The following is a 17679-nucleotide window of genomic DNA, read 5'->3' as shown; positions in this document are numbered from 1 at the left end:
AGTGAACTGCATGTGCAAAGATGATAAGGGTAGGAAGAATTTGGGGTTGATTTCAAAAGAATGAAAACTCATATATATATCTGTTGAGGTCTATATTTTGAAAAAAACTGTGAAACTTTCTATGTCATAAAATTCCAAAAAATCTTCCTGCCTTATCTAGTGTGCTATTGATGTAAGCTGATAGTCTTAAACATGGAGTGTCCTAAGATATTACACTAAAGAAATACAGATACCTTTATTTCCCCATCAAGCATTTTTAAAATTGAGATAATTGTAGAATCACATACTGTTTTTTTTTTTTTTTTTTTTTAGACAGAGTCTCGCTCTGTTGCCTGGGCTAGAGTGCCGTGGCGTCACCCTAGCTCACAGTAACCTCAAACTCCTGGGCTCAAGCAATCCTTCTGCCTCAGCCTCTCGAGTAGCTGGGACTACAGGCATGCGCCACTACGCCCGGCTAATTTTTTCTATATATATTTTTAGTTGTCCAGATAATTTATTTCTATTTTTAGTAGAGACGGGGTCTCGCTCTTGCTCAGGCTGGTCTCGAACTCCTGACCTTGAGCAATCCTCCCACCGTGCTAGGCCCACATACTGTTATAAGAAATGTACAGAGAGATCCTTTGTATGCTTTGCCCAGTTTCTCCCAATGGTAACATTTTGCAGCGTTATAGTAAATTACCACAACCAGGGTATTGACATTAATGAAATCCACTGTATTTATTCAGATGACCCATTTTACTTCTATTTGTGTGTGTGTGTTAAGTTTTATAACTTGTGTAGGTTTGTATATGCACCACTATAGTCAAGATATTGAACAGATCCAACACCATAGGATACCTGTTGTTCTTTTATTGCTATTCCCACTTCCCTCTTCCGCCTCTAAACCCCTAGTGGCAACCACTAATTCATTCTCTATTTGTAAAATTTTGTCATTTCAAAATGTCATATAAATGGGATTATATAGTATGTAACCTTTTGGGATTGGCTTTTTTCAACCAGCATAGCATAACTTTTGGGAGATCCATCCAAGTTTTTTTTTTTTTTGAGACCTGAGTGTTGCTCTGTCAGCCCAGCTAGAGTCCAGTGGCATCATCATAGCTCACTGCAATCTCAAATTCCTGGGCTAAAGCAATCCTCCTGCCTCAGCCTCCCAAGTAGCTAGGACTACAGGCACATGTCACCATGCCCAGCTAATTTTTGTATTTTTTGTAGAGATGGGGTCTTACTATGTTGTCCAGGCTGGTCTCAAACTCCTGACCTCAAGCAATCCTATCTCAGCCTCCCAGAGTGCTAGGATTACAGGCGTGAACCACTGCACCCGGCCTCATCCAAGTTTTTGTGTCTATCAATAGTTTGTTCCTTTTCATTGCTGAGTATTATTCCATGGTATGTGTCTACCACAGTTTGTTTAACTACTCACCTGTTGAAGGATATCCGGGTTGTTTCCGGTTTTTGACTACTGTGAATAAAGTGCTATAGACATTTGTGTACAGGTTTTTGTGTGAACATAAGTCTTCATTTCTCTGGGATAAATGCAGTTGCTGGGTTATATGATAGTTGCATGTTTGGTTTTTAAGGAAACTGCCAAACTGTTTTCTTGAGTGGCTATGCCATTTTACTGTCCCACCAGCAATGTATGAATGATCTAGTTTCTCTCCCTAATCAACAGCATTTGGTGTTTTCACTATTTTTTTATTTCAGTCATTCTCAGAAGTGTGAAGTGATAGCTCATTGTGGTTTTAATTTTCATTTCCCTAATGGCTAATGATGTTGAGCATCTTTTCATGTGCTTATTGGCTATCTGTCATCCTCTTCAGGGAAATGTCTATTCACGTCTTTTGCCCATTTTCTAATTGAATTTCCTTTTTCCTATTGTATTTTGAAAGTTCTTTATATATTCTGGATACTAGGCCTTTGCAGAATATGTGGTTTGCAAATATTTTCTTATACTCTATAGATAGTCTTTCATCCTCTTCATAGGGTTTTCATAAGTTTTCAATTTTGATGGGATCTATTAAATATTTTTAACAGAATTATATAAATACGTAGTTTATTTTTAAAAGGATGAAAAGCAAAGAGTCCTTCCTCACTCTTGGTCCCCTTTCACAAAGGCAATCTTCTTTAAGTGTTTGTGGTTTTTTCTTTGGGAGGTTGTCTTCCTAGCTCTAATACTATTGTAAAACTATAAATGTGTTTTATATGTAAAGCAATACTATCCTACTGTCATTTCTTGTTTTATCAGGTTAATACAATTGAGTTCTGATAATGAAGGGTGGGGATTTAACTCAGACCAGCACTGTCCCCAATTTTTTTTTTTTTGAGACAGGGTCTTGCTCTGTCACCTGAGCTGGAATGCAGTGGCATCATCATAGCTCACTGCAACCTCAAACTCCTGAGCTCAAGCGATCCTCCTGCTTCAGCCTTCTGAGTAGCTGGGACTAAGATGTATGCCTCCACACCTGGCTAAGTTTTCTATCTTTGTAGAGATGGGATCTCACTCTTGCTCAGGCTTGTCTTGAACTGCTGACCTCAAGCAGTCTTCCCGCCTTGGCCTCCCAAAGTGCTGGGATTACAGGCATGAGCTATTGTACCTGACCCCAGTTTTTGACAATGATTTCAGTTCTTCTACTGGCTACTTTTAGATCTCTAAATAATATATTTAAACCTTTGTTTTCCTTTTCCATCAGCTTTAGACAGTAGAGAAAAGTATAATATCAATACTGTTTTTTGCCTATAATTTGATTTATTTTAAGTCTCTTTTGATTCACCTAATCATTCTACAAATATTTTTTAAGTATTTCCTATGAGCCAAGCACTCTTGGGCTTGGGGATACAAAGTGATCAGGAGAAATAAAAATTCTAGACCTTAATGTAGCTTACATTCTTGTATGGGATACAGTAATACATGATAAATAAATAAAATATGTAGTATGTTAGATACTCATAAGGGCTGAAGTGAAAATAAAGCAGGGAAGGGAAGAGGAAGCATCAGAGGAGTTGCAAGTTTATAGGGTGGCTGGGGAGTGCTTCACTGATGTGTCATTTGATTAAAAATCTAAAGGGAGTGAATGTCTCTGCTATTACCTGGGATGAGTGCAATCCATGCATAGAGAATGGCAAGTGCAAAGGCCCTGAGCCACCTGTGAGTGTGCCTGGAATATTTGAGAAATAGCAAGGAGGTGAGCGTGTCTATAGTAGAATGACTGAGAGAAGTGTTTAGAGAGGTCAGAGAGGTAAAAAGAACCAGATTATATAAGGCTTTATGGGTCATTGTGAGAAATTTGGCTTTTACTCTTAGATAGGAAGGCATTTATTTAAGGGTTTTGAACAGAGGAATGACATGATCTGATTTAGATTTTTAATAGGCTCACTCAGGCTGCTGGATCAAAAACAGACTGAAGGGAAAACAAAGTTAGAGGCAGGAAGACCAATTAGGAGACTTTGGAAAGAATTTAGCAAAATGTGACAGTGGCAGGACCAGGGTTGAAGTGGATGAGGAGTGGTGAGATTTTGAGTATTTGAAAACAGGATTCAAAGATAGATCATATGTGGAGTAAGAGAGGCAACAAGGAGGAAATAATGATTGTAGGTGGCATTTTTTTGTTTTTTAAGCCATAGAGGTCTCACTTTGTTGCCCAGGCTGGAATTCAGTGGCTACTCACAGGTGTGATCATAGCAGGGGGCACTGTAGCCTAAAACTTCTGGCCTCAAGTGATCCTCCTGTGTCAGCTTCCGAGTAGCCCACAGGCATGTGCCACTGTGCCTGGCTGATTCCAGGTTTTTTATTTGAACAATTAGATGAATGGAGTAATTGTTAGTTAACAAGGAGACGACTACAGGAGGAGAATTTCAGTTTTAGACATTTTAAAATTGAGCTACCTCTTTAATAGCCAGTTGGACATGTTGAGGAGGCAGTTGGATGAGCAAGTCTAGAGCTCAGGGGAAAGGTCTAGGCTGGAGATTTAAATTACAGACTCACGCTGGGCGAGGTAGCTCATCCTTGTAATCCCAGCACTCTGGGAGGCCAAGCTGGGAGGATTGCCTGAGGCCAGGAGTTCGAGACCAGTCTAGGTAACATAGTGAGACCCCTATCTCTACAAAAAATAAGCTAAAAAAAAATTAGTTGGGCATGGTGACAGGCTCCTGTGTAGTCCTAGCTACTTGGGAGGCTGGGGCGGGAGTATCCCCTGAGACCAGGAGTTTGTGGCTGCAGTGAGTTGTGATCAGGCCACTGCACTCCAGCTTAGGTGATAGAATCATACCTGTTTCTTATTAAAAAAATTAGCAAACTCATAAGCATATGTATAGTATTCAAAATCATAAGTCTGGATAAGATCATTAAGGGGGTTAATATAGCTGGAGAAGAGGTCCAAGGACTCACTGAGTCCACTAGCATTTAGAGGTCAGGGACATGAGGAAGAACCATCAAAAGAGACTGGGAAGGATCCAAAGTGTGTGGTTTTGTGCTGTCCTTCATTGTTTCTCTTCTACCTTTTGTCCATTTGCTCTTGAACTTACTTTCCCTGTGTTTCCCAAGGATGTATCTGGTCCTCCCAGTTATGTAGATAATTTAGTTTCTGTGAAAGGTCTTTACTTAGTCCTTTTTCTCTTTCTTGAGTTGCGGTTCCCAACTTTGCAAATTTATGTTTTCACCTCTTTTATGTTTATTAAAGGTATACTTAATGCCCTTTTTATGAGATGTTAATGTGTAGAAAGCTGCAAGGAAGCAAAAATGGCATCTGTAATCCTGCCACCCAGAGGCTAATTTTTGTAAACATTTTGGTATATTTTCCCTCTTTTTTTAATGCATTTGGTTTACATAGTTGACATCATGTGGGATGTAAAAGTTTGTATGTTTGCTGACCTTTTTGATTCACAACATGAACATTTTTCCCATGACAATTAAAACTATTAACATTTTCCTCTAGTTTTTTATTTTAAAAGTTTAAACTTGCAGAAGAGGTAAAAGAGCACACATTTGTTCTCTCTGTGTGTGTGCATGTATTATATATTTTTTTGAGGGGCTGAATTGTTTGAAACTAGGTTGCCGACATCATAGTTCTTTGTCATACTTCCCTTTAAATACTTCAGTATTCATCCTCTAAGAATAAGTACGTTATCATGGTACCATTGTCACACTTAAGAAAATAATAATTGCATAATGCCTAATATTACAGTTCATATTCAGATTTTCTCAATGGTATCAAAGATATGTTTTATGTTGTTTTATTGGTTGATGGATTGATTGATTGGATCCAGTATCCAATCTAGGTTCACATACATTTCACATATGGTGGCATAACTTTTCATTTAGTAGATTATGAAATTATTTGATCATTTCCTTAATGCTGAACTTACAGGTTGTTTCTTAATAAGAGTAAACTTTGAGAAATAAATTTCTACAAATAAAGATCTTTCCATATTTAAAATTTTTTTTTATAATTGGAATTAGTGGCTATGAATATTTTTTAAAGCTTTTGTTGCATATTTCTGAATTGTTCTCCAGAAGGATCCATTTATTTATACTCTCATAAGCATTGTATGATGATGCTTATCTCACCTTAGTTTGGGTAACACTGAATAGTGATACAGTATTTAAAAATTTTTGTTTTCTGATTTAATTGGCAACAAATAGTTTCTCTGATTTTTTTACATGTTTAAAGATGCTTATATTTATTTTTTTGAGTTCTGTCATTTGTCCATTTATATGTTGGGGTTCTTTTTATGAATTCTTTATGTTTTATGGAAACTAATATTTTGTTACATTTGTTGCAAATACTTTTTCCTAATTTGTTGTCTTTTAAGTTTATTATGTTTTTTGACCTGTGGTGTTAACTTCTTTTGAAAATATACAGACCTCTTACCTGAATTTTGTTTGGACACTCTGGTTTTATATATGTATCTAAGATTGTTGACTAAAATATTTTTGTGAACTTTGTCCAATTTAAAGTGGCTTTTTTTTTTTTTTTTTTTTTTTGAGACAAGGTCTCACTTTGTTGCCCAGGGTAGAGTGCAATGGCATCATGATAGCTCACTGCAACCTCAAACTCCTAGGCTCCAGTGACCCTCCTGCCTCTGCCTCCCAATTAGCTGGGACTACAGGTGTATGCCACCATGCCTAATTTTAAAAATTTTTTATAGAGACAAGGTCTTGCTATGTTGCCCGGGCTGATCTTGAACTCCTGGTCTCAACCCGTCCTCCTGCCTTGGCCTTCCAGAGTGCTAGGATTACAGGCGTGAGCCACTGTACCCGGCCAAGTGTTTTTTGAGGCCCTTCCCTGCTCATCCAGTGTACATCTCTTGTCAGTAATTCTTTTGAATGCAAGATTTTTCTATCCTTGTTCAAGAAAGATAAAATTCAAGTATGTTTGTGCCTTTTGTTTAATTTTTGTGTTACTTAATATACAATATTTTGAGTTACTAACCTTTAGGTGCTTTCTGTAAAAAAATGCGCTGTAAGGGTGAAGTTTTTTACCTTTTCAACTTTAGCTAGGAGGTGATTGGTATGTGTGGGGAGTTAAAGTAAAATTCAGAGTGCTTTGAGCAATGTGTCCCGTCCTATCTGAGAACACATCTTTCTGCTGTATAGTATTCTGGGAATGTCAGTGGAATCTGCTCCTGCTGTGGGGGAAGAGAAGGAAGAAGAGTTGGAAGAGAAGGAGAAAGAGAAAGAAGATACTTCAGATAATACCACACACTCCTTTGGTGCTGAAGGTAGCCTTGTGACTTTTTCAGAATAGTAGATAGATATTCTAAGTTCCTTTAACATGAGCATGCAGGTGTCTAAATTTCTCCTCTTTATCAGGTTATAGAGTTCTCATGGTTAAACTAAGAGTCATTAAAAAATTTGCTAGTAATCTAAAATTTTCAAACTAATTTAGTATTCAGGAATTTGTAGCTCGTTAGATAGCTCCTTTTCTGCTTATTGAGTTTTCTTCCTTTTGTTCATTATTTTTCAAATATTTTTGGAATGTGTGCTTTTTGGTGTAGAAGTACAATGTGAAATGCTGTGCTTATAAGTCTTTATAGTATGTAATTTTTTACTTCTTTACACATTTTCCTCCATTTTTAATGCATTTATTTATTTTGAAAAATTTGGAGGGGCAGAGCTTTGATGTGAAGGACTTAACATGACCCTCTTTTACTGAGGAACAGCAGCTTGCACAATGCATAATGTGGGATGATACCTAATTTCTTCAAGTTTTGTTCCTAGATCCTGCCTCATCACAGTTAGGGTTTGGGGTTCTGGAACTCTCCCAGAGTCAGGATGTTGAAGAACATACTATGACATATGAAGTGGACAAAGAGCATCTACAGTCAGTAACCACCAACTCTGGCTATCCCAGGCTATCTGATGTGGATGCTAATACTGGTATGAAACATGTTTTATGACATTTGGAGTTGTTTATAAGTGTTTTCCTTTCATGACAGAGGTAGTTATTTTTTCCTTGGTAAGTTTTATAGTTATCCAAGTTAATATAATCTAAGTAATATAGTATGGTTGTGGAGTTGTCTGGTAGATACTTGTCAGTTGATGGCTTGCAATTGAAGTTTTCTATAAGGGGGTTATTGGTTATTTTTCTTTTTGGAATGATGCCTGTATATATTTTTAAATTGAACTTATTTCTATTAAAATCTTTGCCTTTTAGAAAGCATTTAGAATTGCTTCTAGTACTTTGAAAAATTAAACCTCTCGTTCCTGTCTTCTTCTAAGCAATTAAGCATGAAGAACAATCCAAGGAAGATATCACCACGGCAGAACAGCCCAGCAAGGATGTCCCTGTGACAGCACAGCCCAGTAAAGATGTACATGTGGTAGAAGACCAAAATCTGCCACCTACAAGGTAAACCATGTTGTTTCTCTAAGGTATCTATGGGTTTTTGCTATAGGGTTATACAAATTTCATTTTGTCAGGTGGAAACATTTTTAGAAACTGTTGATTTTTTTTCTCCTTATGCTGGGCATATTTCTGGTCCAGAAGAAACACTGATTATTTATGATGTTGTCTTGTGTCCTCTTTTTTTTTTTTTTTTTAAGAAACAGGGGTCTTGCTTTGTTGGCCTGGCTGGATTTGAACTCCTGGGGTAAAGTTATCCTCCTGCCTCAGCCTCTCGAGTAGTTGGGACCACAGGCACATGCCACCAGGCCTAGCTACTCATCTTTAGGCATACTACAAAGCTGTTTTATTGCTGCTATAACTATAAGTATGACTCCTTAATCTTTGGTTGCCACTCCTCCTGTGTGATCTTTGTTTGTACAGGCTCTGTCTTTCTGAGGGAGGTCTTCCTGACCTCTCTGGTATTATGAAGAGTTGCATGAATATTATATTTGAAAACGTACTATTTCTATGTTTGAGGAGCACCTAGATTCCTTTGGGTCCTCAGATATCCTGCTTCTGGTAGTTTATGGTATAGATAGATGTGTGGATTTTCTCAAGTCTTTTAGGCTCTTAACTTGGTGGGAAATGAGGAATATACCTCTACTCTGTCCCATAGTGATTATTATACCCAAAGCTCCATTGTCTCTGGCCAACAACTGAAGTTTGGATATGGCAGAGGAAAACCGGTATGCTTCCAATTTGTGGGAAGGGATGAATAAACATTTAGTATTGTTTTGTTATTTCCTTCTGCACAAAGTTGAATATCAAGAGAAGTTGTCATTCTCATGTAAAACACTCAGCTTAACAGTGGCTAACTTTTTAGGCTTTTCTTTAGGATGTTGCCTTCCAGCTAGTTATGCTATTTTATGTACTCTAGGGAGTGGTAGAATAAGTAAACCTCATAAATCTCTGGAAAGGGGCCAGCAATGTATGCCTTACATATGTTAATAGTACAGGTGTGAAGCAGTCTTGGTTTGGGACTTGGGTTGGGTGGATCAAATGGAAAAGGTCAGCAGAAGAAGTGTGTAGCACTAGTATGGAGGGTAATTCACATCAAGCACTTTGCTGAGGAAGGTCATTGTTTCGACAGCTCTCCTTACTGGTATCATGATCTGGATCAAAATCCTTCATACAGTCTAGATAACAGCATATATAACAAAAATCCCAAAATCACTCATTAGAAATCCTGGAAAGCATGCAGCACAGCATTGAACAGAGTTCAAGAGAGGTATTGTTGCGTGAGGGAGTGAGACAGGCTTTGAAATGGGCAAAGGGCTTTATATCATTATAAAGAACAGCTTATTTTATTTTCAGTAGATAATTATGTAGATTAGAGCCACTGGAATTTTTGAAATTATTAAAGAAAAACAAGAAAAGCTTTTTAGTTAAAGGATGAAATCATTTGACTTAGTAACTTTCTTTGCTGGTGATGTGAATTTTCTAGGTCAGAGGATATGTCTTCTAGTCCTAAAGTGTCTCCTGCTGCTATAGAAACATCAGAACAAATGTCTGCTCAAGAATTTCTAGAAGGTGGACTGCAGATTCAGAAGTCCCCAGAGCCTGAGGTTTTGTCAACTCAGGAAGACTTGTTTGACCAGAGCAATAAAACAGGTACCAAGAGTTATTAGTTGCTACTGCTCCTCTTCTCCAGATTTTAGTTCTGAGGCTACTGTTTAAGTTAGAATGCATTTTATAAGTATGCAAACTTGTTTGTGATGTGGAAGAAAAATATATTTCTTGTTAATTAGTGAGAATGGCTTTTTGGGCATGATTACTAGTTAACATTTTAACATAATTTTCTCTTTTTTGGAAATGAGATATTGAAGAATAACAGCTAATATAGTAAATTTATTATGGACAGTAGCTATTTCTTTTTCTGTCATGTGCTTACTGCATCTTCAAATCTAAATGTGGGAGACTCAATAAGGGGGAGGCTGGCAGTGGGTGAGGGATGAAAAATTACCTATAGGGTATGATGTACACTATTCAGGTGATGGGTACACCAAAAGCCCAGACTTCCACTCTACAATATGTACATGCAATGGAATTCAACTTGTATGCCCCAAATCTATTAAAATTGAAAAAAAAAGAAATAAATAAAGGCAAGTTCCCCCAAAATAAAAATACATAAGAAAATAAAATGCATAATAAAACGGAATAAACTGTTGCAATGACAGAAATATTTGTATAAAATCATAAAAGAGTTTTGCTGTATCAGTATGCTACCCAGACCTATTTTAAAAATAAGAAATTTATTTAAAAAAATCTCAAATATCATAATTAAGTTTAAGTTTTTCATACTCACCTGGGTAATAGTTATAATAAACTTATCTGTTTATTAGTTCATCAAATAGGAAGGTAAAGTCTAGCAGAAAGGACACAAATAAATAAAGACTGCAGTGGTGTTTGTTTCACACTTTTTAAACCGCCACCAGCCTTTTATTTTACAACCTCAGACAGCCAGAAAGCTTCAGTAATAACCAGTAAAATAACATGTTGGTTGTAAGAAGGTAAGGGAAGAAGGCTAGTGTTCTCATATAGGTTGCTGTGTAAGACATTCAAAGGGTTACCAACAAACCTTTTTTAGTTTCTCACTAAAGCTATAAGACTGTATTTAAGAAATTCCTTTACACTTGGGATTAATATAGTTAATACTTTATTGCTAAGAAGAAGGGACCTACAGGAGAGAAACTCTTCATAGTGTAAGTCAGTAATGGTTGCTCATATATCCTTTTACTAATGCATTAGTATTTTCTGTCTCCTTTGAGGAGGCTGAAGTTCTAATCATGAAAATTGCTGCATTCATATCATCAGGTATCATACGTATTGTTTTGACTTCTCCCATCTGCATCATGGCATGAGCTTTACTTATAATAGAAGCATCACAAGAAAAAAGAGCAGCCGAGTAGAAGTATAAGGATTCTGGCTTTTCCTCTCTAAGCTTCGATCATGACAGAAAGGATTAAGAAACTCTTTTCATCAATTTTTTATTCAAGAAACCCATTGGGAGGAAGGGTTTAATGTTCACTCAAGATTTATATTATTGTGGCATTCCATTAATTGTACTGCAATTAAAAAATAACTTCTGCCCTCTTGGAAGATGGTTGGAAATACAGATATTACTCTTTGCAATACTGATTGGTTTTTTGACAAGTCAGTTATGTCAATTTGTGAAATAAATGCAACTGGAATTTCTTTTTTTTTTCCCAGTAGCTTCTGATGGTTGCTCTACTCCTTCAAGGGAGGAAGGTGGGTGTTCTCTGGCTTCCACACCTGCCGCCACTCTGCACCTCCTGCAGCTCTCTGGTCAGAGGTCCCTTGTTCAGGAGAGTCTTTCCACGTAAGTAAGCCAGGAATAGCTTGTGCCAAGGCAATATGTGTCTGAGGGTCTTAGACTAAGGCTGAGAAAGCTAAAATTGCCAGCTAGTCCAGAATTCTTTTTGAAACCAACAGGTAGAATTTAGGCTTTAGAATTTTTAGGATGAGAACTAAGTGGAACTGTTGAAGGCAGATTAGTCTGTTTTCTCATTTGGAGGTTTTATAATAGTAGCCTAAAGGTTTCACTAGGAAAGAAAATGGCCAGTTATTTAGAAAATGTTATACATCCAAAACTAGCATCTGCTCCTCTTTTACTAGCAGTTCTTTCTATTTAACAACATAGGGTGGAGAATAAGTTGTTATAGTTGACAGTAGTTGAATTTCTCGATCTCTATGTTAGGGCAAAGAGATTTGCTTTATGTTTTTTGTTTTGTTTTTGTCTCTGTTTTTAAATAACAGTGTGCACGGTCTTCCTATTATTAGGCAAAAAAATAGAGTAAATTTTTTTTATGTCTCAAATCTGTAAATGAATTTTATTTCCTAGCACTTGCTCATCCTGCTTTTCAATCATGGTGTCCTTGTGTCTGGTCATTCGCTTTGCTCTTTTTTAAAAAAAAAATTCTTATTTTAGGAATGTCTGGTGTGGGAAATAGTTATTGAAGTATTCATGGTTCTTCTGCCAGCCTCAGGTTGCTGTTTGGGAGAAATGATAAGTATTTATCTGAATGACTTAGATATTTTTGCTATTAAAAAGTAAAAACAAATACAGAAATGCAAAACTGTGGCTGTAGTAAAATAACCTGTGATTCTCTCTTTATATAAAGGAATTCCTCAGATCTTGTTGCTCCTTCCCCCGATGCTTTCCGATCTACCCCTTTTATCGTTCCTAGCAGTCCCACAGAGCAAGAAGGGAGAAAAGGTGAGCTCTCTTGATCTGTCTGTTGATCTCAGATTAGAAGAGAAGCAGCACTTCTTCTGCCTTGCGAAATGTACTGTTTCTTTGTACTTTAGAACTGCATTTCCTAAACCCTGGGCTGCTGACTGGTACCGGTCTATGGCTTGTTAGGAACTGGGCCACACAGCAGGAGGTGAACAGAGGGCGAGAGAAGCTTAATATGTATTTACAGCTGCTCCCTATCACTCACATCACCTATAAGCTCCACCTCCTGTCAGATCAGCGGTGGCATTAGATTCTCATAGGAGCACGAACCCTACTGTAAACTGCACATGCGAGGTGTCTAGGTTGCGTGCTCTGTATGAGAATCTAATGCCTGATGATCTGAGGTGGAGCTGAGGCAGTGATGCTAGTGCTGGGGAGTGGCTGCAAATACAGATTATCATTAGAAGAGAGGTTTTGACTGCACAGTAAAGGTAATGTGCGTAAATCATCCTGAAACCATCCCCCATCCCCCGTCCATGGAAAAATTGTCTTCCATAAAACTGGTCCCTGGTGCCAAAAAGGTTGGGGACCGCTACTTTAGAACACTGGTGACCTACACTATTCAGTAGGACTCATGTCTGTCTAACTTTCAGGGATATGGCCTAGTGTAAAATGCTTTTAGTTCTTTGCTTTTCTAGCACTAATTCTTCTGAGATTTCTGTATTATTGGCTCAATTTATAAAAAGGCCCTTAAGGGAAAATTTTAATTTTTAAAAGTTGAACTCAAAAGAATTAGTATGGGGTAGAACTGGGCTTATTACTAGTGACCTAGTAGTTTCCTAACTGTTTCTGGTGAGAGAGAATCGGCAATTGTTCTTACAGTCTTTGTAGGTTATTTTTGCTATGATTGTTATTATTATCTTGAGAGAGAGTCTCGCCTTGTCACCTGGGTTAGAGTGCAGTGGCGTCATCATAGCTCACTGCAAACTCCAACTCCTGGGCTGAGGTGATCCTCCTGCCTCAGCCTTGCAACTAGCTGAAACTATAGGTGTGTGCCACTCCACCCAGCTACTTTCTCTATTTTTTATAGAGATGGAGTCTTGCTCTTGCTCAGGCTGGCCTTGAACTCCTGGCCTCAAGCAGTTCTCCTGCCTTGGCCTCCCAAAGTGCTAGGATTATAGTGTGAGCCACCATGCTAGGCCTAGTTTTGCTATTATTAAAATAGATTTAGTCAAGGAGCAGGTAGTAAAAATTTTGTCAGCTTGAACTCCTGGGCTCAAGTGTTCCTTTTACCTCTGGCTCCTGAGTAGCTAGGACTACAGTTCCTCGCCACCATGCCTAAATAATTTTTTAAAAACTTTTTTTGTAGAGCAGTGGTCTCACTATATTGTCCGTGCTGGTCTTGAACTGGCCTCAAGTGATCCTCTCGCCTTGGCTTACCAAAGTGCTGGGATTATAGGCATGAGCCGCCATACCTGGCCAAAAATTTTTAGCTTCATTCACTTCCTCCTTTGATAACTGAATGATTTTATATTAACTTTATTCACAAGAAAGCTTTCCTTTTCACTCACCTAATTTATCTCACTGTTTAAACCTCTTTTGCTTTGCCCTGGTCTCCGAGCCAATCATTCAAGATAATTCTAAATTGCTATAATTTCTAAAAATCCTTTTCCAATAAATTTCATGATTTTCTCCTTTTCCTTCTTTCACATACAAATAATGGTATAAGAGCTTTTATTTATTGAGCACTTATCAGACAGTTCTAGGTGTTTCTCTATGGTTTTTCTCCTTGAATTCTCACAGCAATCCTAAGAAGTAAGTGTTACTTTTATCCTCATCTTACAGATAAGGAAATGGAGGCACAGAGAGATTTTACAACTAATAAAGTTGTAGGGGCAGGATTTGAACTCAGACACCTGCCTCCAGAGCCTGTGCTTTTGTCTGTCATGTATATGCCTCCTATGATACCCTTCTCTTTGCCCTTGAGTAATGTAATTATAGACATATATTTAACAGTTCTTCAAGTGTAATTTATCCATGTCACAATTTGATCTTAGATTTTTTCTGCCACAAAGTTTGTCTCTTGCTATTTTCTCTTGAAATCAGCTGTATGTATCCAAATGGACTGATACTGTAAGCATAACATGATTAGTGATATCTTCAGTAAAAAAAAAAAGGTGAATTCATTCTACAGAAAACTGTTAATGCAAGTTAAGTTTGATTAATTCTTAGAAGCTTCTTCCATCTGTAGTGTCAACATTGAAAAAAATATAAAAGTAATTGTATTAAAAGTGCATTCTCCCCGATTATAAACATAATCAGTACTCACTGTAGAAAGTCTGGAAAGCATATAGGAAATTAATGAAAAGAAAACAAAAATCTCTTATGATACTACAATCCAGATATAGTTATAATTAGTATATTTAGATATATTTCACAGTGTTTTCAGTGCATAAATATAAAAAGTTTTTTTACACAATTGGCATCATTATGTATATGATTTAGTTTCCTTTTTTCCATGTAACACATTGTATTTACCCTTGTCAGTTGTATTTTAGATTTAATACATTTGCTTAATATGTGCATCAGTGTTTGTGAGACTATATATGCTTTTGTATTTATTCGTTCAGCAGGTCCTTAATGTGCTTTGTCATGGCAAGAAAGTTCAAAAGATGCAGTGAAAATACTTAACACAGCTATGGTGTAGTGTATTAAAGGCCTGTCTCACCAGATCCCAAATTAGCATTAGACTGGTAGAGACCAAGCTAAGCAGCAAGGGTAGGTATTGAGGATGGGGTATGAGTAGCTGGTAGCATGAATGTGGATTATGGGGAAAAACTATATGTCATACATAGCCTGCGAGTGGTCTAGAGGAAGCCTCGTTGGGGTCAAGTTGTAAGATATATATGGGGAAAAAGGATAATAAATCAAATGCCTAGCTAGCTAAACTTGCTCCAAGGAGGGTCCTGTTAGCCTATAGGTGGGTAGTATCCTGTGGTAAAATAGTGTTTTGTGTATATGTTTCCTCCTGAGCAATTTGTGTCAGGATTAGTGTCTTCTTAGTTGTTTGATTAAATCAGTGCTGATTGGCATTGATAGATTTTTCTTTCTTCCTCTATATTTGTACTGACATTTATCTCTACAGTTAGCAGTTGTTAGTGCAAATGTAATGAGTTTATAAATATGTACATACTGTATTTATTTAGAGTGGTGACAAGTACACTGTCTTTCAAGGCCTGTGGCAGAATATATGATGGTTAAATTAGGTGCCATTAATCTGGGCATTCCTACACAAAATGTGAAAAACTGAGCTGTTATCAGGAAAGGAGCTTAGAAGAGCCAAGTTAATTTAACATTTCTTATGAATGGGTGGGTATCTCCAGATGAACCCAATTTTCATCTATACCTAAAAAAGCAGCATGGACCTCTCCCCACCCCCGTATTGCTAGGACCCAGTCTACTACTATTCTTTCAGCTTTTCTAAAAGTTATATCACTATTTTTTTAGAGCAGAAATTTCTGTAATGTAATTGTTGTTAGTAGTGTTGGAACGTGAGTAATATTGATGAGTGATTATTTCTCAATTTGTTTTTCCTGTTTTAAACCAGATGAGCCAATGGACATGTCAGTGTTATCTGCAGAAGGAGGAGAGCCTTTTCAGAAGAAACTGCAAGATGATGAACCAGTGGAGATAGAGAAGCCCCCTCTCCCATCTGAGCCCACTATATCACCACAAGCCTCAACACCAGTATCTCAGAGCACACCAGTCTTCACTCCTGGTTCACTTCCTATCCCATCCCAGCCTGAGTTTTCTCATGTAAGTATTGTAGAAAGAGTTTTTTTTTCTCTTAACATTTTTTTTTTCATCCATTAGGTGTTTTATTTTGCATTTATATTACATATTGACTTAAACTTTACATTAATATCCAGTTTTGGTACTGGGCGTGACACTTCTCATCCCTGATCTGTTTTTCTGATCTCTAAAGTAGAGATAATTTTCATAAGTTTTCCTACCTGATAGCATGGATAGGATCTAAGTATATAACCAAGAGGCCACTATGAATGTGATTACTTATTGATAATTACCAGTTATCTATAAATAATAAAGAGCAATCTTTCTACCTACAACTGACTTTAATGTCTGCTATTTTTCAAGGACCTGAGAAGGAGACTGTCTCTTAACATTTTTTTAAAAACAGATTTACTAAGGTATAATTTATGAACCATAAAATTCACCCATTGTAAGTTTATAATTTAGTGATATTTTAGTGAATTGACAGAGTTGTGCAATTGTCATCACAATCCAGTTTTAGAACATTTACAACATTTCCTAACATCTTGTTATATTTTTCATGTTTAAATTTCCTATGTCTTTAAACTTTCTGAAAATTGAAAGGGAACATAAATCATTATTCTACCTTAACACAACTAGTGCTGTCATTTTGTGTTTCCACATGCCTCTGTTTTTAAAAAATGAAGTTGTTTATAGCAGAGATACAACTTTAGTTTTCTTTTTCCAGTTAACATTGTGTCATAATAATTTTCAGTGTTATATTGTGTTCATATTACCATTTTATTTTATTTATTTATTTATTGAGACAGAGTCTCACTCTGTTGCCCGGGCTAGAGTGCTGTGGCATCAGCCTAGCTCACAGCAACCTCAAACTCCTGGGCTCAAGCGATCCTTCTGCCTCAGCCTCCCGAGTAGCTGGGACTACAGGCGTGCACCACCATGCCCGGCTAATTTTTTCTCTATATTTTTAGTTGTTCAGCTCATTTCTTTCTATTTTTTTAGTAGAGACGGGGTCTTGCTCTTGCTCAGGCTGATCTTGAACTCCTGAGCTCAAACGATCCACCTGCCTCGGCCTCCCAGAGTGCTAGGATTACAGGCGTGAGCCACCGTGCCCGGCCTTATCCTTTTAAAAGTTGTGTGTTATTTCTCTAAGTGGGTTTTATCTGTTGTCGGTGTAATTCCTGTAGTGAGCGTATCAAGATGGGTTTTAGTTTTCTGATGTGTATTTCCTTCTAAAAGGAAGAGAAAACTAATTTGTGTAATTTTAAATTTAAATATTTAAAGAAATGAAATTCAGGTGTCATAGTGAATTGAAGGTCCTTAATTAAATCCAAATGACTGTATTGAATGTTCAGTCTAGATGCCTGTTCGTCTAAGACCTTAAATGGGGCAATTGTTGTAGTGTTATTGGGAGAACAACTTTCATATCTTTCAGTTTGCAGTGTTGTAACAAGGGTTTATATTTAAAAGTAAAATTTGAAAGTGAATAGTAATGAAATATGTCATAAATTTAATGAAGAGGGGACAGTTAGGAGTAAACAAATTTAATTGCTTTTTGGAGTTTTAAAATTTGTTTTGTTGAAGAATTCCTTTGTATGCAAATCATTAGAGACAATTTGTTGGAGTGGTTAAGAACAAGGACTCTAGAGTCAGAACTTCCTGGACTCACTTCTGGCTCTGTCATTACAGTCTTTGTGACCAATTGAAACTGAGCTTCAGTTTGCTTATCAATCAAATGGGGATATTGATACTACCTACCTCATCGAGTAGTTGTGAAGGACAAATGAGTTAATATATATAAAATGCCTA

At 37.1% G+C, this 17679-nt stretch overlaps 1 protein-coding gene across 6 annotated transcripts in view; it reads left to right on the top strand.

Moving 5' to 3' along the window:
* The window catches only part of TP53BP1 (tumor protein p53 binding protein 1), a 92860-nt gene that overhangs the window by 23872 nt on the left and 51309 nt on the right, over positions 1-17679 (top strand). For 4 of the 6 annotated variants that reach the window (XM_045539962.1, XM_045539934.1, XM_045539956.1 and 1 more), the window contains exons 7-13: positions 6590-6714; positions 7202-7372; positions 7715-7844; positions 9325-9491; positions 11091-11220; positions 12023-12117; positions 15686-15894. In XM_045539962.1, the coding sequence (XP_045395918.1) occupies positions 6590-6714; positions 7202-7372; positions 7715-7844; positions 9325-9491; positions 11091-11220; positions 12023-12117; positions 15686-15894 (1027 nt within the window). The remainder of the gene's footprint in view (positions 1-6589; positions 6715-7201; positions 7373-7714; positions 7845-9324; positions 9492-11090; positions 11221-12022; positions 12118-15685; positions 15895-17679) is intronic. The other 2 variants (XM_045539950.1, XM_045539943.1) reach the window with 2 other exon arrangements.

Source organism: Lemur catta, chromosome 1 (genome assembly GCF_020740605.2).
Source record: "Lemur catta isolate mLemCat1 chromosome 1, mLemCat1.pri, whole genome shotgun sequence".
NCBI classification, from domain to species: domain Eukaryota; kingdom Metazoa; phylum Chordata; class Mammalia; order Primates; family Lemuridae; genus Lemur; species Lemur catta.
Note: the sequence above shows the minus strand (reverse complement) of the source record. Positions and strands in the feature narration are given on the sequence as shown.